The sequence below is a fragment of the Salvelinus namaycush genome, chromosome 21, assembly GCF_016432855.1.
Source record: "Salvelinus namaycush isolate Seneca chromosome 21, SaNama_1.0, whole genome shotgun sequence".
Taxonomy (NCBI): Eukaryota; Metazoa; Chordata; class Actinopteri; order Salmoniformes; family Salmonidae; genus Salvelinus; species Salvelinus namaycush.
The window spans coordinates 22,519,570-22,547,487 of record NC_052327.1 but is presented as its reverse complement, the minus strand read 5'-3'; the positions used below and the strand labels follow the sequence as shown (position 1 = coordinate 22,547,487).

The following is a 27,918-nucleotide window of genomic DNA, read 5'->3' as shown; positions in this document are numbered from 1 at the left end:
TTTGATAAAACTCTTTAATTAACATGCCTCAACTTAATACTGTAATAACACCAGTTCATGATAAATTCATGTTAAATTCTGTAAGTATAAAACACTATTGTTGTGAAAACAATGTCAAAATGCCTTTCATATCTTAGCAGTCCCTGCTGCGTTAACATTTTATCTGCAAGTGCATGCTTGCTCGCACGCTATTACAGTGATTTTGTTTAAGTGATGGGGATTTCAGAAGTGGGACAAACCTAAAGTGCAAAAGTTATAATTAAATTAAAATGTAAGTATTTCCAATTTCTGTTCTAAGATGCTGCTAAAGAGCAATTAAACACACCCCCTTGTGAATCCCCTCTATAACACCATCCACCCAAATGCACAAAATACAAAAGATTACTTCTAAATATCTGCCAACAAGTTATTACTAACTAATTTGAACAGTAAATTTGTTTTAATCATTGTCACATGGGGGCCCCATATCTCAATTTTGCATGTACTTTTACACAGAGGAATTGTTCCCACACATTATTGCACGCACACACATTCTCAGGTAGCACAATAAATACCAACCTAGTTATTTTCTTTAGCATTATCCTAAAACATCTCCTGAATGCAAGGATTCAAATTAAACTAGAATCTAAATACATCTAAAGGCATACGGGTCTTCATTTCCACATCTCCTCTCCTAAAATAAGAGTAATTTATCATAATATACTGTAAGCATCTACACAATCATTTATCAATCCATGCTTTTTTAGAGTTTCAAAAATGTACACATTTTGCTCTATGGTGGTACATAGTGCTTTTTCAGACATGAACTGAATTAAATGACAGGGTCAGTTCATAAATTAAAGCAATAAAAATGAGCAATATTGGACAATAGCGATAAAATATTTTCCAGACTTCAGTGACTTATGACAAAGCTTCAAGCACTTGACCTAAATGCCCCTCAAATAAGGGGACTCATAACCAAAGATGCTGTAGTCCAGCCAGACCATTCCACATTGCAGCTAGTCCAAGTAACAATCAACAGGCCATGTCAAATCACTTGGCTGAACATGGCTGAACACAAACAGAACTTGGAAATCATGTCCAGCCCATCAGAACCATTGTTGCATAGAAACTACAGTTCAATAGGGATCACTTTAAAAAAAGAAAATGTATTTGAAAGCCGAAGTATAGGATCCTTTCTTGCGCAGAACATCTGAATTAAGTTGAATGGTGGTCCAGTCTGCAGCTAACAGGCACGGCCACAAGGGGAAATACTGGTTTCCATTTCAGCAACCTGAAACAGCAAACAATAAGCACTCAATTCATTGGTACCCAACACCCAGATACACAATGTGAGACCAACAATGTGCTCAAGTGTCCTGTTACTGTATTTCATGGATGCCCTTTCAATCAATTAACTTGTGGGTTGAATGTTCTTAGGTGTAGAAAAGTTGCTATTCACTTGGTCCAGGGTTGCATTCCGATCCTTTACCCTTCTACCCAAAGTGTACACTTGCTTACACCCCCTCATGGAGTTAAAAGCATTGGATTAGTGTAAGCATGGGCTAGGGAGTTTCCCTTTTACACCAGTCCATTCCGTCTGACATCCATAAGGGGTGAAAGAGTCCACACTTCATGTGAGAAGGGGAGAGAATCATACTACAGCACTAGCCTGCACCTCCATGTTATGTAGAAGTGCACTACCGAGCCCATGTGTGTAGTTATACAGAATCATTTCAAATCAATAGGAGCTGAACTAAGAATGCCAATAATCCCCAAATTCCAATAAAATGATTTGATTAAATTCTGTAAAACATTGATTGGCCACTCAATGAGAAAAGGCTACAGGGACACTCCAAATCACCCCCCTTTATATCCATGGCGACAATGGACTGTTCCATTTAGGACGCATGAATTGGGAGATCGGATTGACGTTTAAACTAAATCTGTTATTCCATCTGAAATGTGAAACAGAGGAGTCCTTCTCATAACTGAACAGCCTTGCATAACTGACAGATCTGCAGACAGAGCACACTTTTTAGTCAAATGTTTAGTTAGCATGGATTAATTATGTCACCGGGAGTTTAGGTGGGACTGTTTGATGATGTCACATAGAATTAATCCCTGTGTAAATTCTCCAGCTCTGGGAAGACTGCTCAATGGCCCGCTATACTATACGACTCATCCAACTTCATAGATACTGAGAACAATGAACCCTCCAACCCCAATCAGTTCAATCACTTCTAGTTGGGCCCTTTCTCAATGTTATCATAGAATTCTCAACTTAACATTTCACTTAATTTTACCATTGTTAAGGGTAATATCAAAACAATTGAGATTAAAAACTAAATAATATTGAAGAATTGCCTCTAAACGAGGATGCATTTGAGAAAGATCTTGTTTGTACTCAGTGTGACTTTTGATCATCTTGGACGTATATTACCTGTATCAGGCGGATTTAGTGTTGTGCAACTGAAAACCTCCTGTGTGCAATGACTCCACATATTGCAGAGCACTTTGCATAGAGGTCAAGCAGTAGCCCTCCTCTCCAATCAGATACCTGAGATAGAGAAGAACTGTTAGAACTCTCTGCACCATCGTTGTACAATTTACAGACAGATCAATAAAAGAAAATCAACATAACCTTATCTTGGTAATCATCATTGTAGATTGAGTGATTGAATACCAACACCTGATATGTTATTCATTTATTCCATTTTGCCCGTGACAACAAATCAACGCTCACATCATTTCCTTCTGAGGATTACCATAAAGATGGTTTTATGCAACAACTTCCCTCCTCATATCAGACCATACCATGACTAAACAAGGCAAATGGTCCAGTAAAACAATAGTTTTTTTCCTGGCCCATCTGTATATAAAAGGGGGAGGGAAGAGCAGATTTGTGGGGAGGATGAAAAGGCAGGACAGTAAGCAGGGTGGAGGTTTTCTTAAGGGAGCAGTGAAAGGCCTGAGCCTCAAGTCAACTCTGGGTGACCTTAAGCTAATGAGACCAAGACACGAGAGCAACTCATGCCAGGGCTATGTGTGACAGTGCGTGAGTGAGAGAAAGAGAGATTGAAAGATATCTATCCATAAGCTTCTATGGTGGGGGTGGGCCGGGGGCACGTGCTTTTATAGGCATGTAAATAACATCACCCCATCCTCTTTACTTTTTGACGTGTCATTCTGGAAATCACAGCAATAATTCCTACATGGGGGGCCCGCCTCTGTAGGGCCTTGGACCCAGTGAGCCCAGCCTTCCCTACACTCTGCTCTTCCAAACCACTGAGCTGTATAAACATCAAGTAGGCTTTTATTTGTATTTTTATTTTTATTGGAAAGGAAAACCAAACCAGAATATCCCCACATTCCTTTATCACTGCCAATCTAACCAGCCTATTAAAGGCTGTTTTTACTAAGATAAATAGAGCTCTCGGGTGTGGTCTGAGCTGACACGCAAGGGGAAACTGATACAGACTAAGCCAGAGGGTGACAGTCTCCAGAGTCAGGAGTTGAGATTGGAGGGGGAGAGGTACAATGGAGTTGGGGACATGTTTTCTGTGAGGTGAACTTTAAAAGTGTGTGTGTAAGTTGGAGACCTACCCTTCATGAATGAACTCCTCCAGGGCAGCACACTCTGACACCAGCTGAGGCAGCTCACAGTGCAGAGCCACATAGGAGAGGATGGGCAACAAGTCATCTGCCCCACTAACAAAGAAACAGAGAAGAAGCCAAGTAATTACAAACAGTTAAAAATGAAATCAAATAATATTTTAAATGGTTGTGTTAGAATTCAATTGTTAAACAAAGTATAAGCTGTTGTGGTACACATTTTCACTAATGATAATATGTCCACTGGTCCAGTGACCCTTGTTAATCACCCATCACACGCAATCACAGATTGCTTTGCGTGAGAAGGTGGATGACTGTCCCCTTACTGACCCAGCCAGAGGTAACCAAATCCCTGGCATGCAAGTGAAAGAGGTGTGGACCGTGTCATATAACCCCAGAGAGCCAGGGCTCACACTTCACACCCATAATCAAAACCAATAAATAAATCACACCCTCCTTAACTGTAAATACGCACAGACACATACATTCCTAGAACCTTCAAATTAGTGTCTATAAATTCCAGTTTTAGCATAAATATCAAATTCGGGGTCAAACATGAAGCGTCATAATGCAACCAGTCATAGACAAAGTTGACATAATTAAAAAGCCATTACAGTGTTATCTGACAAATCAGATTGAAATCAAAAATGAAACGGTCAATTTGAGAAAAACATTTTGATATTGAAAAAGAAAAAGACAAAGTGAAGAGAGATGTAGAGGAGTGTGAGGGAGAAAAATAAATCGAAATGGGAGTTTGTTCAGACAAAAGAGGATGGAGAGGACAAAATGAGCCCCCACCTGGTCAGAAACAAAAGAAAGAATGAGACGAACAATGAATGAGGAAGTTGGCTGCGGACTGTGTGTGTGTGTGTGTGTGTGTGTGTGTGTGTGTGTGTGTGTGTGTGTGTGTGTGTGTGTGTAAAAAGGAAACAAGAAAAAAGGGAAAATAGATTGATAATGTTCACACATGCGTACTGCATTCATACTTTCATGTGAACACAATAGAAAGTAATTAGTGAGAATAATGGTCACATTGTAGAATGAATGGGTTCAGTCTCAAACTGACTCCTCAGAATAGGAAGCACTTCTTTCAATAGTGTGGGCAACCTTTTGCTTAAAGTGAAACACACTTTACATTTTGAAGCAATGGAGAAAAGATATTACCCCCTAAAATGGAAACTGTTGGAAACAGTATGCCATATTCAAAACCAAACATCACACACCCCCCAAAATATCTTGACTAGACCTAGCTGACTAAACTCCACTCCATGCTGAAGGAAGTTTCTGATGTACTCCACCAACAGAGTGGAGCAGAGACCAGGCTTTGTGGAATTCAGCTCCGACTACATCGAAACAAGGAGACAGATACAGAGCATGAGCTTTTCTCTGAATGCCCCTAAAACATGAATATGAGACAGAGAGAAAATGAGGGACAGAGATTTGTTTTTGTTGGGCGTGGGAGCATAGAATTGGAGCCCACATCCTCTAACAGTTTAGTTTTAAAGGCGCCTCATGCAATGGGCTACGATGCAGACAGCCGTTTACTGGGTGTCATTTAGGTACCTTGTGGACTGGCTCTTAAATGTTTGTGATCTACCTCATCAGTTTCCTGCCTACACTGGCAAGCCTCATTAAATCCTCAAGTAGCAGACCCCTAAATCAAGAAAACCCAGTAAACTTCCTCACTATATTACTGGCCCCCCACCCAAACCTCAAGCATGACTTAGCGTCTACACTCTGTATTCCCTTCAGATGGTCTCTGATCTATAGCTCTTTCTGCTATTCAGTAGAGCTACTTTCCCTCCCATGGCTCCTATGCTAGCTGGGACCTGCCTGAGTAAGTTCCAGACAAGGCGACCCACTTTGAGGGTCGGCCAGGACGAGGCACTCTGCGGGGGGCGGTGATCCTTGGCCAGACCCCTACTGCGTCTGGCCTTAGTGAGCCCTGATGAAGTCTGACAAGGCGACCACTGACTGAGGCAAGAGGTCTTAAATTATATTAGGATACACCCCCCCCCCCTCAACAACAAAAAATAATCTGTACCGTAAGTCCTAGTCTTTATAAAGCACAAACAGAAGAATGAGGAAAAACATTGAAATATAAATAAATAACGCTATTTGAAATGTGAGTCAGAGAGTGAGAAAGAGAGAGAAATCAGCATGGTCTAGCACGTGAGCATGTTCATATTCATAAAAGCAATGTCGCAGTACTAGACTCACATGGCTGCTGTTTTGGAATCCGCCTCATGAAGGCAGCAGTAGTCCTCAGCACAAGCACAGATCAGACGCAATGTACGAACTGCAACAGAACAGAAAGCAAAACCAAAGGTGACTAATAGATAGGCATATGGAAAACAACATCAATACACAATTAGACCAAACAAGTCAATTCAGCTTCCAGCATGTCTAAAATAAAGTGTACTAGATGTTATTGTGCCAGAGAGACATAGATTTTTCCCCCCATGGCATTCATTCAGCACAATAAACAATGGTGCTAGTAGAGATCAAATGCTTCCCCTGTATGAGCAATGTGAAGAACACGTCCCACACTATCATTGTCCAGTAAGGGTTTTAAGGGGTTCACTCACCAATGCACTCCAGCTTTTTCTGGGGACAGCAATCTCTGCACAGCAAGCGAAGCTCCTGCACTGCTGATTCATAGGGGTAGGAACCATGCAGCACAACAGGGTCTTGGGGGTACAGTTTCGATGCGACACCAACGTCACCAGGTGAGGCGTCCTGATACAGCCTCATACTGGACTCAAAGGACAGCTCCCTCTCTCTGTGGACCTTCCTGCATAGTCCAGGACACACAAAGATACAAGGGGTTACCCATGACCAATCAACAGGTTTTGTGACATGACTGACAGCAGCTGTCATACTGAACTACTTTCTAAATGGGCATTAGATTGAATAGATCAACAAATGGTTGCACAACAAACGTGTAACAGGTCTAGAAATCATCTCACTAAACTGATAGCATAAATCAACAATAGGAGAAGAGGGAACAGTTTCTACTTGTAGCCTACTGACGCCATCTATTGACCACTGCCTGACATCCGACTCATTCTGCAAGCAAGACGTTTCAATCATCATCACAAAATATGTAAATGTGATCAGAGCAGCAAAATACATAGTATTGGACTGGGTTTTAGTATATTGGCCATAAAAATGTACGCAGTCGTATAAGCACTGACTGTAAATTAAAAGACTAGAAAATTGTAAAAAAGCTAAACGAGGGGATAAGACTTGAAGCTGCTTTACCTGAAGAGGGTCAACAGAGGGCTCCAGATGGGAGTGAAGAAGACTTCCTCTATGCTGGCCACACACAGGTCCTTAGAACTGGCTGTGTTCAGACACTCAAATGAGAGCAGACACAGAGACAGCAGTTGATCTGGAACACAAACAAATATGTTTTTCATTTGTTCTATATATTTTCCATTAGAGAACACATTTCCTGCCAAAGTGAGGTTTACTACTAACCAATGGCAATATGGATGTCCTTCACTATAGCCTTCAGGTGCTTTTTGAGAGCATGCATCTCCAAGTCCTGAACAAGGGACTCCTGATCTAACTGTGATGGTTCAAAGATCATGTCAGGGTCCCTATGAGAGGGGGCCCGGTCCATCTGTGTCAGGAACTGCTCCATATCCTCAAACAAATTCTCCCTGTCCAGAGTATGGGGCCCATCACTATCCAACTCCGCCTCGTTGGTATTATGGTCATGGGAGGAGGAGATATTGAGAGAGGCGTCGGAGGACTGACTGTGACCCGTGCCAGATTTTGAAACGTTCTGATGAGAGTCTGAGATCAACAAGCTCTGAGTGCTGCGGGAGGGTTTCATGGGCAGGGCAGGACTTGCAGGTAGTCTCTTGCTCACGATTGGATAGAGCCTGTTGTAAACTCTGTACTGGAGCCTTTTCAGTAGCTTAATCACAGGGTGGTCTGGACAGCTAGGATACAGAGAGCACACAACACAAGTTACTCCTCTATTGAAATGGAAATTAAGTAACATTATGTTTGGCAAAATATATGACTGCCTTGTGCTGCCTCGTGTTCAGTACCTGAGAAGACATGAAACAAGGCCGGTGACCAAGGTGGCATCATCAGGATTTTTCTTGAGTTTCGCTTTCCAAAGCTTGGGCCAGTCCTGTAAGTTAAACACATACACAGGATGAGGACACAACTCGACAGCAGTCACTTAGCCAATAACCATCTGATTCTCTGAAAACACTAAAGTTCACTTATCAACACAAAGGCTTGTCAAGTTGTCACTGAACTCTGAACTCACATGATCTTGTTCATATTCCAAAATATTTGTGTACAGAACACGTTGTTCCTGTTCTTCTCCAGTAATTGTTCCAGATGCAGCAAACCTCCTGCATACAGCACAGACAGATTACTAATCTGATATATGGATGTAACTGGAGCTCAGCTCCAACACCATTCAATAACTTTCATTCATGGGTGGATTGAGTGGTCAATGAAAGGAAATCGTTTGGAAATATTCTATACTTAACTGCAAGCACACAAGTATCAGCTTTCTGTTCTGATTCTAATCCCTACACAGTTATACTTCCGACATTTCTTATGCTGTTAGCCTGTAAGGCCATTCAACTGTGAGACTTGTACTGTGATGTGTACCGAGCTCTACTATCAGAGTGGATGAATGTTCACCTGTTGGCCTGCTCCTGCAGCCTCAGTCTCCTTTCCTCCATCTTCCTTTGGAGCTTCACAGACATTAAGGAAATCTTCCCAAATGTCCACTGGCTCTAAACATAATATAGCAGCTCACCCCAAAGCTATATGCCTACCACCATGGACAACCAATAGCATTCATTATCTCAGAAGGTGTTTACCTTTAAACACCAATAGGTCGATCACTATAATAGATGATGTAACCCTTTAGGCTACTCCTTGCGTGGTCTGCAGGGGTGTCCGGTACGCAAGTGCATGAGGTGTCTGGAATGTGTGTTCCAAGGGTGACACGTAGGGATCCTTGAACCAAGACACCATCATTTGGATCCTGGTCTTACTCAAGTGGACAGTCTTACCCAATAACCCCTAGACTTATATAATAACAATAATCTGACCCCGAAAGTCTAGCCTGACGAGTCGACAACTCACACCAAATTCTTCCGCTGCTCTGTCATTCCCTACACACTTTAGTCTGAGACTGCCATCATTGAAATTGTTTGTGATGACGAGGGGCGTTGTACAAAACAAAGTCATCAGCGATTGGATCGTCTCTAACCAATCATAGTATCAAAGCCAATGACAATGTCAAACCGCTGCTTTACCCACATGTGTTCTGGCTCCGGCCCAACCCACAAATCAGACGGTCCCAAATGTGTTCGTATTCGGTGAAGGGTCAGGGTCAGGGAGGTACTCAGATCCAGACTCACTGCGGAGAAGAAACTAACGTCCGTGGGTGTGGCCTAGTGTTTGGCTGGAGCAAGGACTCTGGGTAGCCAGGCAACTGAAAGTCCACATTAAATATCAGAAACGAAGGATACAGCACCTTGCCTGGCCTTGGCAATAATCAGATTCTCCATCATCTGCCTCTGAAGAGAGAGAGTCTGAAAGAAAATGTATAAATATTTTAGATTTCTATACCCTTTCTAGAGATGTTAAAAGCATGCATGTCAGATATCTCACACACAATGTAATTAGTAAATAAGACAAGCAATATTTTCCAGGAGTCAGAATTCTTGTTGAAAGGTAAACATAAAAAAGTTATTAACACCTCAACACTACAACCAGTATTAGCCTGAGGTCGGCTAACTGCTGGCCGATTGCATTATATATGGCTTATCAGGGTCTGAACAATGAAACGTCATAGTTTAAGGGTTGTCATTGATCGCACTCTTGAGTAGGATACTGGAGAACTAACCACCCTGCGAGTATATACGAGGAAGTCTGTGCTACATCGCTTAGTGTGCATAACGCATCATTGGAACAATTAAAGTACCTGGATATAATAAGTACAAAAGTATGTGGACATCTGTTCGTCATTAATATGGAGTTGGTCCCCCCTTTGCTGCTATAACAGCCTTCCCTCTTCTGGGAAGGCTTTCCACATTATGTTGGAACATTGCTGCGGGGACTTGTTTCCATTCAGCCACAAGAGCATTAGTGAGGTCGGGCACTGATGTTGGGCGATTAGGCCTGGCTTGTAGTCGGTGTTCCAATTCATCCCATGTTTAATGGGGTTGAGGTCAGGGCTCTTTGCAGTCAAGTTCTTCCACACCTATCTTGACAAACCATTTCTGTATGGACCTCGCTTTGTGCACAGGGCATTGTCATGCTAAAACAGGAAAGGGCTTTCCCCAAACTGTTGCCACAAAGTTGGAAGCACAGAATCGTCTAGAATGTCATTGTATTCTGATTTCCCTTCACTGGAACTAAGGGCCTAGTCCCAAACCATAAAAAACAGCCCCAGACCATCATTCCTCCTCCACCAAACTTTACAGTTGGCACTATGCATTCGGGCAGGTAGCGTTCTCCTGGCATTTTCCAAACCCAGATTCGTCCCTTGAACTGCCATATGGTGAAGCTTTATTCATCAATCCAGAGAACACGTTTCCACTGCTACAGAGCCAACACTGCTCCCGACAAACAGTTATTGTGCTGACGATGCTTTCAGAGGCAGTTTTTTGGTAGTGAGTATTGCAACCGAGGACAGACGATTTTTATGCGCTATGAGCTTCAGCTCTCGGCGGTCCCGTTCTGTGTGAGCTTGTGGCCTACCACTTCGTGATTTCTACCACAATTGCAACTCTGTAGATCATCCCATTCTTCACCAACCTATTGATTTCATCTGAACACACTTGACACATGACCATACCATTTGCAATTTCGGCACTGCAACGGCTTTCACAAACGCTCTCACTGCGTATCTTACATATCCCAGCTTCACGTGTAGGCAGATGATACTTCAAACATCAGTAAAATCGATTGACTTTCCTCCATCTATTACACGGTTTAGTCGACATGCTTTAACCACTCCTGGAATCTTCTGTGTAAGATAACTAATCGCAATGTCCAACAAGACTCCAGATATGACACCTTTAAAAAATAAAATAAAAATCGGTAGCATCCTATGTTTCTCAGTGTCATGGCTGAACAAGGACATGGATAATATACATCTAGCTGGTTTGTCTATGTATCAGCAGCACAGAACGGCAGCGTTGTGTAAGCTCAAGGGGGAGGTATGTCTTTGTTAACAACAATTGGTGCACAACCTCTAATATTAATGAAGTCTCGAGGTTCTGCTCGCCTGACTTAGAATACCTCATGATAAGCTGTGGACCACACTATTTACCAAAAGAGTTTATCTATATTTTTCATAGCTGTCTATTTACCACCACAAATCGATGTTGGCGCACTCAACAAGCTGTATAGGGCAATAAGCAAACAAGAAAATGCTCATCCAAAGGCGGCACTCCTGGTGGGCGGTGATTTTAATGCATGAAAACTGAAATCTGTCTTACCTCATTTCTACCAGCATGTCAGCTGTGTAACTAGAGGTGGGGGATAAAATAAATTTAAAAAACCTGTAGATCACCTTTACACACAAAAAAGCATACAAAGCTCTCCCTTGTCTTCCATTTGGCAAATCTGACCATAACCCTATCCTCCTGATTCCTGCTTACAAGAAAAAAACTCAAACAGGAAGTACCAGTGACACGCTCAATATGGAAGTGGTCCGATGGAGCAGATGCTAAACTACAGGACTGTTTCGATAGCACCAGGATTCATCTGATAGCATTGAGGAGTTAACCACATCAGTCTTCATTAATAAGTGCATCGACGACATCGTCCCTACAGTGACCGTACGTACATATCCCAGCCAGAAGCCATGGATTACAGGCAACATTCGTACTGTGCTAAAGGCTAGAGATGCCGCTAGAGATGCCGCTTTCAAGGAGCGGGACACTAACCGGATGCTTATAAGAAATCTCGCTACGACCTCCAACGAACAATCAAACAGGCAAAGCTTCAATACAGGACTAAGATCAAATCCTAATACATCGGCTCTGACACTTGTCAGATGTGGCAGCCCTTGCAAACTATCACAGATTTCAAAAGGGAAACCCAGCCTACGAGCTTCCCAGAGACGTGAGACTACCAGACAAGCTAAATGTCTTCTATGTTAACTTCGAGGCAAGAAACACTGAACCAATTGAGAGCACCAGCTGTCAGACAACTGTGTGATCACGTTCTCCGTAGCCGATGCGAGTAAGACCTTTAAGACAGGTTAACATCACAAGGCCAGACTGATAACCAGGAGACGTACTCAGAGCGTCTTTACTGACATTTTCAACCTCTCCCTGACCCAATCTGTAATACCTACATGTTTCAGACCACCATAGTGCCTGTGCCCAAGAACACCAAGGTAACCTGTCTAAATGACTATCGCCCGATGCACTCACATCTGTAGCCATGAAATGCTTTGAAAGGCTGGTCATGGCTCACATCAACACCATCATACCAGACACCCTGGACCTACTCCAATTCGCATACCACCCAAACGGATCCACAGATGAAGCTCTCTCTATTGTACTCCACACTGCCCTTTCCCACCTGGACAAGAGAAACACCTAAGTAAGAATGCTGTTAATTGACTAAAGCTCAGCGTTCAATACCATAGTGCCCTCCAAGTTCATCACGAAGCTAAGGATCCTGGGACTGATCACCTCCCTCTGCAACTGGATCCTGGACTTCCTAACAGGCCGCAAACAGGTGGTGAGGGTAGGCAACAACACATCCGCCGTGCTTAGTCCACTCCTGTACTCCTTGTTCACCCACCACTGCGTAGCAGTTCACGACTCCAACACCATTAAGTTTGCTGACAACATGACGGTGGTAGGCCTGATCACCAACGACGATGAGAGCCTATAGGAAGTAGGTCAGAGACCTGGCAGTGTGGTGCCAACACAACAACCTCTCCCTCAGCATCAGCAAGATAAAGGAGCTGATCGTGGACTACAGGATACGGAGGGCTGAGCACGCCCCAGTTCAGATCAACAAAGCTGTTGTGGAGCGGGTCGAGAGCTTAAAGTTCCTCTGTGTCCATGTCCCTAAGGATCTATCATGGTCCACACACACCAACAAAGTCGTGAAGAGGGCACGACAGCACCTCTTCTCCCTCAGGAAGCTGAAAAGATTTGGCATGGGCCCTCAGATCCTCAAAAAGTTCTACAGCTGCACCATTGAGAGCATCTTGGCTGGCTGCATCATCGTGTGGCATGGCATCGACCACAAGGCGCTACAGAGGGTAGTGCGTATTGCCCAGTACATCACTGGGACCGAGCTCCCTGTCATCCAGGACCCCTATACCAGACGGTATCAGAGGAAGGACCTAAAAGTTTTCCAAGACTCCAGCCACCCTAGTCATCACATACACTACTGCTGCTACTGTTTATTATCTGTCATGTGGACTATTCACTTTATTCCTAGTTGTACAGTACCAGTAAAAAGTTTGGACACGCCTGCTCATTTCTACATTGTAGAATACTAGTGAAGACATCAAAACTATGAAATAACACATATGGAATCATGTAGTAACTAAAAAAAGAAAAAGTGTTAAACAAATCAAAATATATTTTATATTTGAGACTCTTCAAAGTAACCAACCGTTCCCTTGATGACAGCTTTGCACACTCTGATGTCTACACTATTATTTTACAATGTAGTTACTTTAAATATTTTTGTATGCTAATTTCTTTCATATTTTTTAATTGAATATTTAGAACATACAATATACTTGCAGTGAAGCCGCTCAACAACTACATCACATTAGTCATCTAACAGACTCACATCCAGAGTGACACACAGAAGCAACCAGGGTCAACGCCGTGCTCAAGGGCACGTCGACAGATCTCCCACAAAAACGGGGACCCGAATCAGCGATCCATCAGCCACTGGCCCAAGCTCCCAACCGCCAGCCCTCCAAGATCCCCACCCCCACAGTTCCTCAAGAGCTGCCCCTCAACCATCCAAGACCCCCACCACCGCCCCCCCGAGAATTTTTTTATTTTATTTAAAAAATATATACATACTTCCATTCCCCACCCCCAAGACCCCACCTCCAAATGTACCAACAAGCAAAATGAACAAAAGACAAAGAGAAAGGAAAACAATAATGCAAAAAAACAACTTTTGACTGGTACTGTATGTACATATCTACTCAATGACCTTGTACCGCTGCACACCCTGACTCAGTACTGGTACCCTGTGTATGTAGCCAAGTTATCGTTACTCATTGTGTATGTATTATTACTTTTCTAATATTTCTCTCCCTCTGCATTGTTGGGAAGGGCCCGTAAGTCCACACCCATTGTTTACGAAGCATGTGACAAATACAATTGGATTTGATTGAGCCGAAAATAAAAGCTATCCATTTCAGATTCTGATCATTTATAGAGCCACAATGCCTTCTCCTCCTCCTCTTTTGAGACAAAGGAAATCAAAACAAAACCACTCCTGGTCCCTCTGACTATCTTTCTTAATGCCTCCTTTAACATATTTGTGACCTCAAATTGATCATTGTTGACGAATTGCACTCCTACCAGAAACCGAAGTTCTTCCGTCTTCCATTCATTCCGTCTTCCATTCATTCTCAATTAATTCAACCGCGCACCATCAGAATCAACCTGCACTTCCACCATCTTCCCTCCTGAGCTCTTGTTGTGTACATCTTTGATTTTATACCAACATCAGGTACTCAAGTGTGTGTGCCGTGCACAATATGTGTAGTGAATATAACAGCTGTGTGGATTTCACAACCTTTCTTCTTTACTTTGGATGACATTTCAATTGTGATAAATTGAGGGATCTTGTTAGTAAGTTTAATACTGTGTGTCATATTACAGTGGAACAAAGCTAAAAAGAAAGTTTGTGATATCCACACAGACGTTATATCCACTATGTAAAAGTTTGACACACACACACAAACTTTGTTCACCTGAATATGGTGTGTGGTGTCTGTTTGGTATAAGTGACATAATAACACAAAGACTGACCAGAGAAGTCTTCTGTGTACGGGCCTGTGCAGGCGGCAGTCGGGCCAGACGAGCTTCACAATTTGCTTTCAACTTCTGGTTCAACCGTGATGCCTCCTCTATGGGTGTAAGCTCCCTTTCATATACACAAAAACATACAGAAATGTTAGTCACATCTTACCAAAGGTTTAAAAAGTATCAAGACTACAACTGGGGTGGGCACACTATGTACATTTCAGTTCTGCAGTATTAAAATACTCTGCACGAACCAAGTCTGTATTTAAGTAATTAAGAAAAAAATCCATAATATAGACTGTGTACAAAACATGACGCCTCTTTCCATGACAGACTGACCAGGTAACTCCAAGTGAAAGCTATAATCCCTTGATGTCACTTGTTAAATCCACTTCAACCAATGTAGATGAAAGGGAGGAGACAAGTTAAAGGATTTTTAAGCCTTGAGACAGTGCCTTCAGAAGTATTCAGAACCCTTGACTTTGCACATTTTGTTATGTTACAGCCTTATTCTAAAATGTATTAAATTGTTTCCCCCTCATTCTACACACAATACACCATAATGACGAGGCAAAAACAGGTTTGGAAATGTTTGCCAATTTATATTAAAACATTTAAAAAATTGTTAAATACATTTACATAAGTATTCAGGCCCACTTTGTTGAAGCACCGGTTATAGCCTCAAGTCTTCTTGGCAAACCTTTATTTGGGGAGTTTCTCCCATTCTTCTCTGCAGATCCTCTCAAGCTCTGTCAGGTTAGATGGGGAGCGCGGCTGCACATCTATTTTCAAGTCACTCCAGAGATGTTTGATCAGGTTCAAGTCCGAGCTCTGGCTGGGCCACTCAAGGACATTCAGAGACTTGTCCCGAAACCACTCCTGCATTGTCTTGGCTGTGTGCATAGGGTGGTTGTCCTGTTGGAAGGTGAACCTTCACCCCAGTCTGAGGTCCTGAGCGCTCTGGAGCAGGTTTTCATCAAGGACCTTTTGGCAAACTCCAAGCGGGTTGTCATGTCCAATTTACTGAGGAGTGGTTTCTGTCTGGCCACTCTACCATAAAGGCCTGATTGGTAGAGTGCTGCAGATATGGTTGTCCTTCTGGAAAGTTCTCCCATCTCCACAGAGGAACTCCAGAGCTCTACCAGAGTGACCATCGAGTTGTTAGTCAACTCCCTGACCAAGGCCCTTCTCCCCCGATTGCTCAGTTTGGCCGGGCAGCCAGCTCTAGGAACAGTCTTGGTGATTCCAAACTTCTTCCATTTAAGAATGATGGAGGCCACTGTGTTCTTGGGGACATTCAATGCTACAGAAATGTTTTGGTACCCTTCCCCAGATCTGTGCCTCGACACATTCCTGTCTCAGAGCTCTATGGACAATTATTTCAACCTCATGGCTTGGTTTTTGCTCAGACATACACTGTCAACTGTGGGACCTTATATAGACAGGTGTGTGCCTTTCCAAACCATGCCCAATCAATTGAATTTTCCACAGGAGAACTGCAAACAAGTTTAGAAACATCTCAAGGATGATCAATGGAAACAGGATGCACCTGAGCTCAATTTCAAGTCTCATAGCAAAAGGTCTGAATACTTATGTAAATTAGATATTTTTAATTTGTAATATATTTGCAAATAAAGTCCCAAAAGCTGTTTTCGCTTGGCCATTATGTGGTATTGTGTGTAGATAGCTGAGGATAATTTTTTCCCATTTTAGAATAAGGCTGTAATGTAACAAAATGTGGAAAAGGGGAAGGGGTCTGAATACTCAACAGTTTCCCGTGTGTATCAAGAATGATCCACCACCCAAAGGACATCCAGCCAACTTGACACAACTGTGGGAAGCATTGGAGTCAACATGGGCCAGCATCCCTGTGGAACGCTAGACACCTTGTGGAGTCCATACCCCGACGAATTGAGGTTGTTCTGAGGGAAAAAGAGGGTGCAACTCAATATTAGGAAGGTGTTCCTAATGTTTTGTGCACTCAGTGTATCTGCAGTAATAGTGGAATTTTATTCACAAAACAAATATTTTGGACCGATACAAAATTGCATTCTGAAAGCTGCAACCTCCCTCTCTTCCATCAGTGTCTCACAGAGGCTTGGTAATCTCCTCAGGAGCAGAATCAACAATGGCAGACTTGGGTAGTAGAATTCGCTCTGCCATTTCCTGGTTTTAATTTTACATTTAAGTCATTTAGCAGACGCTCTTATCCAGAGCGACTTACAAATTGTAAAGTTCATACATATTCATCCTGGTCCCCCCGTGGGGAATGAACCCACAACCCTGGCGTTGCAAGCGCCATGCTCTACCAACTGAGCCACACGGGACCACAATAATGTCAGTTTGTGACAAAACAAGCAAGTATAGTGTAGAGAATCATTGTACATCTAAACCGATGTGAAATATATTTTAAATAACCAAAAATATTGTATTTTCAGATGTTTGAAGCTGGTGTTCAAAACCGAGAGTAAAAAGATGCAAACGTGGGAGGGGACGGGGCGACAAAAAAGTGGGTGAGGGGAGTAAAGCTAGGAGAGGGGGAGAATTGTTTGAATTCAGGCAGTGTTGTTGCAATTCGCTTAGTTTTCACAAGGGTGCCGCATTCTACATGTAGATTACTTAATCACCTGCCTCTTTGACAATGTAAAAACGTTCTATATTGACAACCATTCTCCAATTGACTTCTGATGAAGGCGCCTCATGAATACTGTAAACAGAGTCCTTCTGCTGTCACTGAAGGGCTATTTATATTTCCCCATTTGCACCCTGATTGTTTAGTCCTCAGTTTCTATGATAACTCACATCCTGGTGTCCTGTGACTCCACTGTCTGCAACCTCTGGAAGACTTCTGGGGGCAGGAAGAGGGAGACATCCCCTCCACCCTCAGAGAGAACTCTGCGGTGTCCAGGCCTGGGGTTATATTTAGGCCAAGAGTCAATGATCTTCTCTTGTGGTTGTGGCAAAACTGGAGGGACAGGAGGATGATACATTCTGGGAAAAGTCATATGAAAAACATAGCAAAATTTGAGGATAAATATATTTACCAATCTTTCCAGGGTTTACTGCAACAGATGGGGCTAAGGCTGTGGCCAGGCTGAGTGCTGCTGAGTTGGTTGGTGTGGTGGTGGAAGAGGGAGGGGTAGGGGGTTCATCTCTCTTTCCTACGAAGGACTTGACTCGCTCCAAACACTGCTCAGCTAGCCTCAACATCTTTTCCACCTCTACTGCTACCATCTCCTCCTCATCTGGGTGAGGAAAGAGAAAATAAAATAGCAGTTAGTGAAGAAATGATCAATAAACACAGCCAGTGACTGCCATTAAGATGTAGTTGCAGTCCCATCTTGAAAGCATCACAACAACTCATTTACAGAGCACATCTTGAATGAAAGGAGATGTATGAATTGTCCTTTATTTAGTTTTGCATAATGTAATATAGCCCAGGTCTCATCTTACTCCTTGATTCAGCATCCTCCAGAAGTGCGTGGGAGATGAAGTTGATACTCCTCAAGTATTCACAGTAAGCTTCCTAGAGAGAAAAAGTCAGCTGTAAACTTCCAACAGTTGAAACATAATAGCATTAAAACATATAGATAGAACATTATCAATACCAACAGGGCAACTACTGTAACAAATGATATTGCAGCAGTTACATTTTTTTATTTTACAGTGATGATGACACAGTGAAAAAAAAGTGTTACATGTTGCCACTGCAGAGAAGGGTGTGATTGCAGCCCGCAATTACCTGTGCAGTTCGAGCCACCATAATAATTTTGCAGACCATAATTAATCTACTTACATTTAAATTAAAGTTTATGCTTATAATTTCCGACATTTGGTAAGCTATATTATAATTTCCGACATTTGGTAGGCCATTTATTTGTCAACTATAGTGTGATACATGCAGTGTCTCTTTTGTCATAACTTGTTGCCCTAGAACAGTGGCTCCCAAACTTTTTATAGTCCCATACCCCTTCAAACATTCGACCTCCAGCTGCGTAACCCCTCTAGCACCAGGGTCAGCGCACTCTCAAATGTGTTTTTTACCATCATTGTAAGCCTCCAACACACACACTATACGATACATTTATTAAACATAAGAATGAGGGTGAGTTTGTCGTCACAACCCGGCTAGTGGGAAGTGACAAAGAGCTCTTATAGGACAGGTAACAAAAAATAATCAATAATTTTGCTCTTTATTTAACCATCTTACATATAAAACCTTATTTGTTCATTAAAAATTGTGAATAACTCACCACAGGTTAATAAGAAGGGTATGCTTGAAAGGATGCACATAACTCTGCAATGTTGGGTTGTATTGGAGAGAGTCTCAGTCTTAAATCATTTTCCACACACAGTCTGTGCCTGTATTTGGTTGTCATGCTAATGAGGGCCGAGAATCCACTCTCACATAGGTATGTGGTTGCAAAGGGCATCAGTGTCTTAACAGCACGATTTGCCAAGGCAGGATACTCTGAGCGCAGCCCAATCCAGAAATCTGGCAGTGGCTTCTGATTAAATTAAATTGTCACAGAACTGCTTGTTGCAATTTCGATGAGGCTCTCTTGTTCAGATATCGGTAAGTGGACTGGAGGCAGGGCATGAAAGGGATAACGAATCCAGTTGTTTGTTTCATCCGTTTCGGGAAAGTACCTGCGTAATTGTGCACCCAACTCACTCAGGTGCTTCGCTATATCACATTTGACATTGTCCGTAAGCTTGAGTTCATTTGCACACACAAAAAAAAAATCATACAATGATGGAAAGACCTGTGTGTTGTCCTTGTTAATGCAGACAGAAAAGAGCTCCAACTTCTTAATCATAGTCTCAATTTTGTCCCACACATTGAATATAGTTGCGGAGAGTCCCTGTAATCCTAGATTCAGATCATTCAGGCGAGAAAAAACATCACCCAGATTGGCCAGTCGTGTGAGAAACTCGTCATCGTGCAAGCGGTCAGACAAGTGAAAATGATGGTCAGTAAAGAAAATGTTAAGCTCATCTCTCAATTAAAAAAAACCTTGATAACCAGCACACTTCTGTATGTTGCAAAGCGTTATATGGTTGGTGCCCATATCATTGCATAGTGCTGAAAATACACAAGGGTTCAGGGGCCTTGCTTTAACAAAGTTAACCACTTTCACTATAGTGTTCAAAACATCTTTCAAGCATTCCCTTGGCAGCAAGAGCCTCTCAGTGGATGCTACAGTGTACCCAAGTGGTGTCGGGAGCAACTGCTTGCACGCGCGTTACCACTCCACTATGTCTTTCTGTCATGGCTCCCGACGCCACTTGGGTACACTGCAGCATCCGCCGAGAGGCTCTTGCTGCCAAGGGAATGCCTGACAGCTTGTTGGAAAATGTGAAGAAAACTATTTTTAATGGGAATCACATTTTTATTTGGCGTACCCCCGACGGCATTGCGCGTACCCGTACCCCAGTTTGGGAATACATGCCCTAGAAGACTAAATAAAGTAGTGCTCACCAGAATGTCTTACATCGATAGAATGAATGCATTAGTACTCTAGTTAACACCAGTGAAGTTGTCTGTTTAGTTTAGGGACTGGGGAGAAAACGCAATAATTTCAAAATAGTGGAAAGATTATTCCTGTGCAAAATGTCATCAATTTGACTGGTTTTATAGGAATTGCAAAGCTGAGAAAAATGACAAGACATTTCTGATAAGACTGCAGTTCGTCTTGGGTGCATATTTTGTGGTTGAAATACTGTCTGCTTGGATAACAGTTTCAAAGATAACACATTACCCTCGCATTGTCGCAAGAGATGCTGAAAGAAAGAAATCATATTTCTCCACTCCTTTTCCTGACAAGGATTAAATTGTTTTTTTTGTCATCAATCTACACCACTCAAGGACATTGAGACGTGTCCCAATGCCACTCCTTGATTGTCTTGGCTGTATGCTTAGGGTCGTTGTCCTGTTGGAAGGTGAACCTTCATCCCAGTCTGAGGTCCTGAGTGCTCTGGAGCAGATTTTCATCAAGGATATCTCTGTACCTTGCTCTGTTCATCTTTGCCTCATTCCTGACTAGTCTCCCAGTCCTTGCCGCTGAAAAACATCCCCACAGCATGACATTGCCACCACCATGCTTCACCGGAGGGATGGTGCCAGGTTTCCTCCAAGCGTGACGCTTGGCATTCAGGCCAAAGAGTTCAATCTTGGTTTCATCAGACCAGAGAACCTTGTTTCTCATGGTCTGAGAGTCCTTTAGGTGCCTTTTGGAAAACTCCAAGCGGGCTGTCATGTGCCTTTTACTGTGGAGTGTCTTCTGCCTAGCCACCATAAAGGCCTGATTGGTGAAGTGCTGCAGAGATGGTTGTCATTCTGGAAGGTTCTCCCATCTCCACAGAGGAACTCTGGTCACCCTGACAGAGCTCCATCGGGTTGTTGGTCACCTCCCTGACCAAGGGAAGTGACCAAGAAAAATGTATGAAGAAAATAAAAGTTTGTATAGATTTTTGAATAAGGCTGTAACATAACAAAATGCGTAAAAAGGGGTCTGAAAACTTTCCAAATGCACTGTATTTATAAGGAATATTCTGTTCATGGATACAGGGATACTCATGAGCAGGATATCAAAGGTGCATGTAAACAGCTTATCCCGAATAAGCGGGATATAAGCTACTATCCGGAATACTGTGTGCATGTAAACGCGGTCAGCGTCTGCGTAGCCAGGGGCTAAAAAAATAACTTGGTTCTATTTTAGACGCCCTGCAAGTCCTGCCTCATTGGTTTTTAGGCTCATAACCACGTGGGTGATTGAAAGATGAATGAGGTCCACAAAAAAAGTGTTACCGAGAGCAATGTGTAATACGGCAAAATTAGCCAACAAGGCATTTGTGGTAAGTGCATGGGGGCCATCATTTTTCTAGAACCGCACCGCGGTACGGTTCTAGAAACATAAAGCCCTCTACTTTCATATCACATCAAAATAATTTCACGATGGCAAAATATACACTTAAGGTTAACACAGTTGCAGGCGACAGTATTTTTCAGTGAGAACACGTTTGTGGCGTCCATCTTCCGTTTACACAAAGATGTTCGAAGACGCAGATAGCTAATTAGCACAGGTAGTCGACTGTCTTCCATAAACAAGTGCTGGAACATGGAAACATGGCCGTGCTGGGAACCCTAACCATATAAAGGTGTGTAGTAATTTTTTGTATTCATTTTCGATGATAAAAGACACGTTCCTTATGTTTCCAAAACGTTGGCGCAAATGATGTGTGGCCAAGCACGACTCCAACACATCATTAAGTTTGCTGACGACACAACAGTGGTAGGCCTGATGACAGTCAACGATGAGACCTGGCAGTGTGGTGCCAGGACAACAACCTCTCTCAATGTGAGCGAGACAAAGGAGCTGATTGTGGACTATAGGAAAAGAAGGGCCGTACAGGCCCCCATTAACATCGATGGGACTGAGCGGATGGAGAGTATCAAGTTCCTTGGTGTCCACATCACCAACAAACTATCATGGTCCAAACACACCATGACAGTTGTGAAGAGGACACGACAACACCTTTTGCCCCTCAGGAGACTGAAAAGATTTGGCATGGGTCCCCAGATCCTCAAAACATTGTACAGATTCACCATCGAGAGCATTCTGATCGGTTGCATCACCGCCTGGTATAGTAACTGCTCGGCATCTGACCGTAAGGTGCTACAGAGGATAGTGTGTATGGCCCAGTACATCACTGTCAAAGACTCCAGTCACCCAAGTCATAGACTGTTCTCTCTGGTACCACATGGCAAGCGGTACCAGAGTGCCAAGTCTAGGACCAGAAGGGTCCTTAACAGCTTCTACCTCAAAGCCATAAGACTGCTGAAAAATGAATACACCCGGACTATTTACATTTTATCCACACTAATACATAGAAAAAAACTGAAATACTGCTCTTTTTCCTGAAAAACTGCCCTTTTCGTCCTCATGCTAGCTAGCAGTAACCACCACAGCCAATTAGCTCCTTTGTTGTTCAACGCGATGTGCAATAAATCTGTCAGATTTCCAGTCATTCCAATTAATGTAATACCCCTTGACCTTCAAGAATAGGACTTGGAAATATGGATGTACAGTACCAGTCAAAAGTTTGGACACACCTACTCATTCAAGGGTTTTTCTTTATTAGCAAAATTGTATATTAGCAAAATTGTTTTACCTGAGCTGAACTCCCTCAAACTTGTTGCAAGAGGTCATTTTTCATTGGATGCCCGCTGGTCGCAAAAACAATGATTGATAGGCAGCTTTAACTTATTCAATTCAACCATTATTAGTTAAAAATAGCCATATCCATTTATGAACAGCCATCCACAACAACCACAATCTGTAAGGCGCAAATAGCTAAACGAAAGATCAGCAGTGTGATTCACATCAATGCGCTATGCAGATAAATAACTTGATATGCGTATCGACTGTAGGCCAAACCCTTGCCATTGGAAGACATACCTACAAAAGGATATTCCTGCTCATAATCATAGTGGTCTCTGACTTGTGGTCATCCTCGTTAAGGCGGAACAAATATTTTTTTCTCGGTGGCGGCAGGTAACCTAGTGGTTAGAGCGTTGGGCCAGTAACCAAAAGGTTGCTAGATCAAATCCCCGAGCTGATAAAGTAAAAATCTGTCGTTCTGCTCCTGAACAAGGCAGTTAACCACTGTTCCTAGGCCGTCATTGTAAATAAGAATGTGTTCTTAACTGACTTGCCTAGTTAAATAAAGATAAAATAAAGTAATACATTTCTTCAAAAGTATCTGTAATCTGATTACAGGTGTTTTAATGTGACCACAATTGCATTCCCGACCCCAGTGCAGCTAGGTGTAAACAAGCTAAAATCTAGGGTCAGGCATTCTAAGCATCTAGAATGGACTACACTAGTGTATGCAAATACACCCGCGTTGCTAAAAGCACCCATCTGTTCTCCAACGCATCAGATTACACATACATTTTAAGATAAAACGTTGCACATGTATAATACTACAACGATGGCATAGCCTAAACGGAAAAAAAACGTTTATTTCCCTCTTGACCCCCATTTTAATCCCTTGGGCAATCAGGGAAATCTAGAATATAAAAACTTACTTAAACACAAGCAGGAACCAATGGGAAGTTCCTGCAAATGCAGGAATGCCCACAAGCAAGAAACCTCCGAATTTCAGGCCGCAATCACACACTATAGACTGCAGCTGGCATCGGATAGCCCCGCCTATTTTGTGGATTGTTTACATCAACGATAAAGCATATATCTCCTGGCTATATAACTCGTTTGCCACTGAAATTGTAAATCTGTTGAAATATAGACATTATAATACCTTTTGTCGGTTCCCCGCGTCCAGTTGTATAGCCACTTTAGCCATTTTCATGGCATTTTGAAGGGGCTTCATTGCAACGCAACGCCAACTGCGGCCAATCAATGTTCCGGATATGCACTCTGAAGTCTGGTGGTTCTTTGATGTTTATTATTTTCGTACTACTTCCGGGTTTTGTTTTTTACAATATAAACCGTTACCAGTTCGTGCTTAACGATATTGTGTTACTGTTAAAAAGACTGTATATTTTACTAAACCACCAACGAAGTGGTTTTAAACTACATATGACTGATAGAATTTGAGGCGAATAGTGTTCTCCTCATTGGAAGTCGCAGCTGCAGCTTTCAAACCAACTTTGGTAATAAACAGCTTTATGAATAGCTCCCATTTAATGCTCAAGTTACTTTGAAAGCTACTGCCACATTATATTGATAGGATTTTCCTTTAGGATCCTCCGTATTCTCTTAGGACTGTGTTATGAAGAAGAGAGTGAGGCGTGCGCGGTTTTCCGATGTGGCAGCAGGACAGAGAAGCCAGACTCAGTTAGTTGCGGGGGTCAAGAAACATTTTGGGCGGCGAGGAAGAACCAATAATAATGCTGCAAAGATAACTTCACCATCAGTGACAGATCTACAATATTACAATTGAGCACAGCAGTGTCAGCTGTGGCGACAGAAGGGGAGGAGCGTCCACAGCATAGATCAAAGAAATTCTGTGATTCCCCTTCAAAAGTCTTGACAAGCAGTCTAGATTTTGAGGTCAATGATAGGTTGTTGTCAGGTGTTTTACCTCCATAAGGTAAAGTATCAGCTGTTAAACATTCTCAAATGCAACCTACTTCCTTGACTGATCCTACAGGTATGGGCAGACTCAGCACTGCATTTTGTCATGGAAAGTTCTCACCTCGGAGGCTGCGGCATGCCTTCGACAAGTGGCCAGGGGATCCAGACAGAGCCAGCCCAGTCGCCACTGTTTTTATACATAGACTTTCAGGGCATAGTTGGCGTACCACTGAACCGTGATCCACGTCACTCGGTTTGTCTGCAAGACCTGCCACACAAAATGCTACAAGTGCCACACAATACTGCTCATTTATGCAGAGGGTTAACATCTTGCCCTCTGAATGTGCACACCAGAGACAGGTGAGAAACTGCAAGCAACTGTAATGTCACAATGTAGAGAGCGGCGATTGCAAAACTACGAGGGTCAGCAATGAGCTAGTCTGCAAATCTGGCCCAAAACAGCAGTGAAACTATAACATGATATTGATTTTGGTTTCAGGAAGAGTTCAGAGGGCTCTCAATGAACATCTTGTTGTGTAAGTGGATACATTCCATCAGGACAAGATGATTACCAGATTTTGATAGGCAGAGATGACTTTCATGGTTATAACCACTGTTACCAATTGTCCCATTTCTTTTACCTCCAACCTGACAACCACCTCTCCTTTACCAACACCCTCCATCCCCTCCTTTCCAAGTGTCTCCACAGCCTGGTGTCCTGGGCCCACCACCATGCAGAGGACTGCCGCTCTTGCCCTGAGCTGAAAGAAGTGCTGGAGAGGCAGTGCTGGGGCTCAGTAAGTGCCGTCTGGGGGTGTGTGGATGGACATAGTTACACACAGACCACAAAGCCCAGCGCAAACCCTGGACACACTGAGTGTGATCCCCTACTGGAAGGTGAGGAGCAGCCTAGAGGGAACCAACACCACCATGTCCCAGCCCAGTCCAGCTGCCACCCGACAGACTCAGAGCGCCGTCCACACTGATGCTACCACCACCAGTGCAGATGGTCAGACAGCTTTTGGTACCTCCAAAGTTACCCTGGGAAACAGAACACTCAGTATTAAATTTCAGTGTTTACTGAAGTATAGTCTTGACTGCATTGACATGTATGGCTCTTTGCAGGTGGTTACCATCTTATTGTCTGTTGCCAGTTCAAATTAATTTGTTTGACCCTCTTGTCCCTAGAATTTCTCTTTGGTGAGGAGACACCCTCTCCTGCACCAGCCCTGCTCATGGACAGGCCAGGTGAATCAACAATGAAAAACATGGTTCAAGTTATACAGTGCTGGAAAGTTAAGATTGGTTAAACTATAGGCTGTTGTGTCAAATCTTAGGAACGTGTCCAGCGAGGATGAGTTTGAAGAGAAAAGGAAAAGTGTATCCTCTGAATTATTTGAGCCATACCTAGAGAAGTAGCGAGTGGATTGATGTGGGTTCTAGCCAGAGGCGACATGCCCATAGGGGGCACAGGGTCACGTGCCCCTTCAGATTTGTCCTGTTTAAAAATAATTGTGGTTTCTCTGTAATACTACTAGCCACCTAGCAATTTTATGAAGCTGACTTTAGCTAGCCCAGATAGGCTCCCAACCTCATAACTAGCTACCAAGATGACATTTCAGGCTATCAATCAAGTTAGAGTAGCTAGCTTGTCTATCTTAACTGGCATGCCTGCTGGCAAGGTTGGTAGACTAGAAAAGCAAGCAATAGCTAAATGTACTGAATAAAACTGACATTCCTTTCAATCTTTTACCCAGAATTTAGCAGAGAAGCATATTTAGCTTTGTAGGTTTTTTTACCCACCAGTCTGGAGGATACAGACAGCTCACGAGGTATGCTTAGATATGCAGATAAATATACATTTTTCTTTACAAAGAATTAAGCATAATGATGATTATGGCTCTAGATTGCAGTAAAAGGCTGTTTCAGGTGTTTTAAAAATGCTAAATTCTCCAAACCCCCCCCCCCCCCCCCCAAGTACTTTGTGCCCCCTGCAGATTTTTGGGGTGCATGATGCCCTGGTTCTAGCTATTTTGCATATCAAACCAAAATAATACATAGTAACACATCAGTGGACAGAAAGATCTCTTATTACTAGCGGAAAAGGGGCATCATGGCTTTGATATCTTCAGTGTTTTCTTCCTTTTCCCATGCCTTGCAGAATTGCTTCCCCGAAGAAGAGAACCAGAATAAAAGAAGCAATTGGATTGAGGTGAAGTATCCATGTTTGTTTTTCAGAGAGGAGCTGCCCAATATCTACAAATGTCCATACCCAGGCTGCTTATCTGTAAAAAAAGGAGCAGGGCATGAAGGTCAGATTCAAGTGCTCCTTACAGCACTGTTAATCCTCTTATGAACATGTCTGTTGGTACATTACCGTTTTGTCTCTGGGGTACAGAAACACATTAAGGAGCACTATGAAGAGGTCTGCGAGCGGCCCTGCCCTCACCATAGGCTGCAACAAAGTCTTCATGATTGACCGCTACCTGCAGCGACAGGTCCAACTCATTCACACGGGTAGGTTTGGACTGGACACAGCGCTTTTACTGGAGACAGAGAGATGTGTCTGTCCCAAAGGTATCCTAGTTCTTATATTGTGCACTACTTTAGAAAGCCTGATTGGTCACCTGATCAAAAGTAATGCACTATAAAGGGAATAGGTTGCCATTTGGGATGCTGCCAGTGTGTTGGTATTAAGTTAAACCATTCTCCTTTTTATAGAGTTGGGGAACTACATCTGTGACCAATGTGGTCAGACCTTCAAGCAGAGGAAACACCTGGATGTGCCACTCAGGGGTTAAGCCACTACAGGGGGAGATTAAGCTCATATCAGGAGGCAAGGTTCTGCTGATTTGTGTTGTGAGGGGCTCAAGCACTGGTGAGTCTGTCAGGAGTTAGCCAAGCCTTTGATTATGTGGTATGATTTGGGTGAGTCTGTAATAATGGAAGGGATGGATAGGGGCACAAGAATGCAAGCTTGTATTTGGCACCCTCACTAAGCCTTTTTGTCTTTACTTTAAGATGACCAAACAAGGCAGAGGCTGATCTGGAATTTGCATGTGAACTGTGTGGGGAGCGCTTTGAGAAGGCCCACAACCTCAACAGCCACGGTGCATCCCCTCACACTAGCAGCTGTCAGAGGAAACATTGACAGCCCCTCCAACAACCAACATACGGACCATCAGAGACTGGGGAACTGA

At 43.0% G+C, this 27,918-nt stretch overlaps 1 protein-coding gene and 1 pseudogene across 1 annotated transcript; one reads left to right on the top strand and one right to left on the bottom strand.

Annotated features, from left to right (window-relative positions):
- LOC120066207 (VPS9 domain-containing protein 1-like) lies at positions 1-24,068 on the bottom strand. The gene is made up of 16 exons (XM_039017408.1): positions 23,940-24,068; positions 18,069-18,141; positions 17,660-17,860; positions 17,418-17,580; positions 14,622-14,736; positions 9,111-9,173; positions 8,272-8,324; positions 7,886-7,973; positions 7,659-7,744; positions 7,078-7,547; positions 6,859-6,988; positions 6,183-6,388; positions 5,815-5,893; positions 3,586-3,690; positions 2,423-2,539; positions 1-1,273 (listed from the first exon to the last, which is right to left on the bottom strand). The coding sequence occupies exons 1-15, from the start codon at positions 24,009-24,011 to the stop codon at positions 2,428-2,430; spliced, it is 2,016 nt and encodes a 671-aa protein (XP_038873336.1). The 5' UTR covers positions 24,012-24,068; the 3' UTR covers positions 1-1,273; positions 2,423-2,427.
- On the top strand, positions 23,847-27,918 carry LOC120065826 (annotated as a pseudogene).

Bases quoted from the DNA above. Each gene is read 5' to 3' on its own strand.
- LOC120066207 (XM_039017408.1), bottom strand. From the start codon at position 24,011: ATGAAGCCCCTTCAAAATGCCATGAAAATGGCTAAAGTGGCTATACAA. The intron at 8,325-9,110 runs GTATCCTTCGTT...ATGTCTGTGAAG, and splicing joins CCAAGGCCAGGCAAGGTGCT to CTCCAAAGGAAGATGGAGGA. The intron at 7,745-7,885 runs GTGAGTTCAGAG...TTTAACTTACAG, and splicing joins TGGAATATGAACAAGATCAT to GACTGGCCCAAGCTTTGGAA.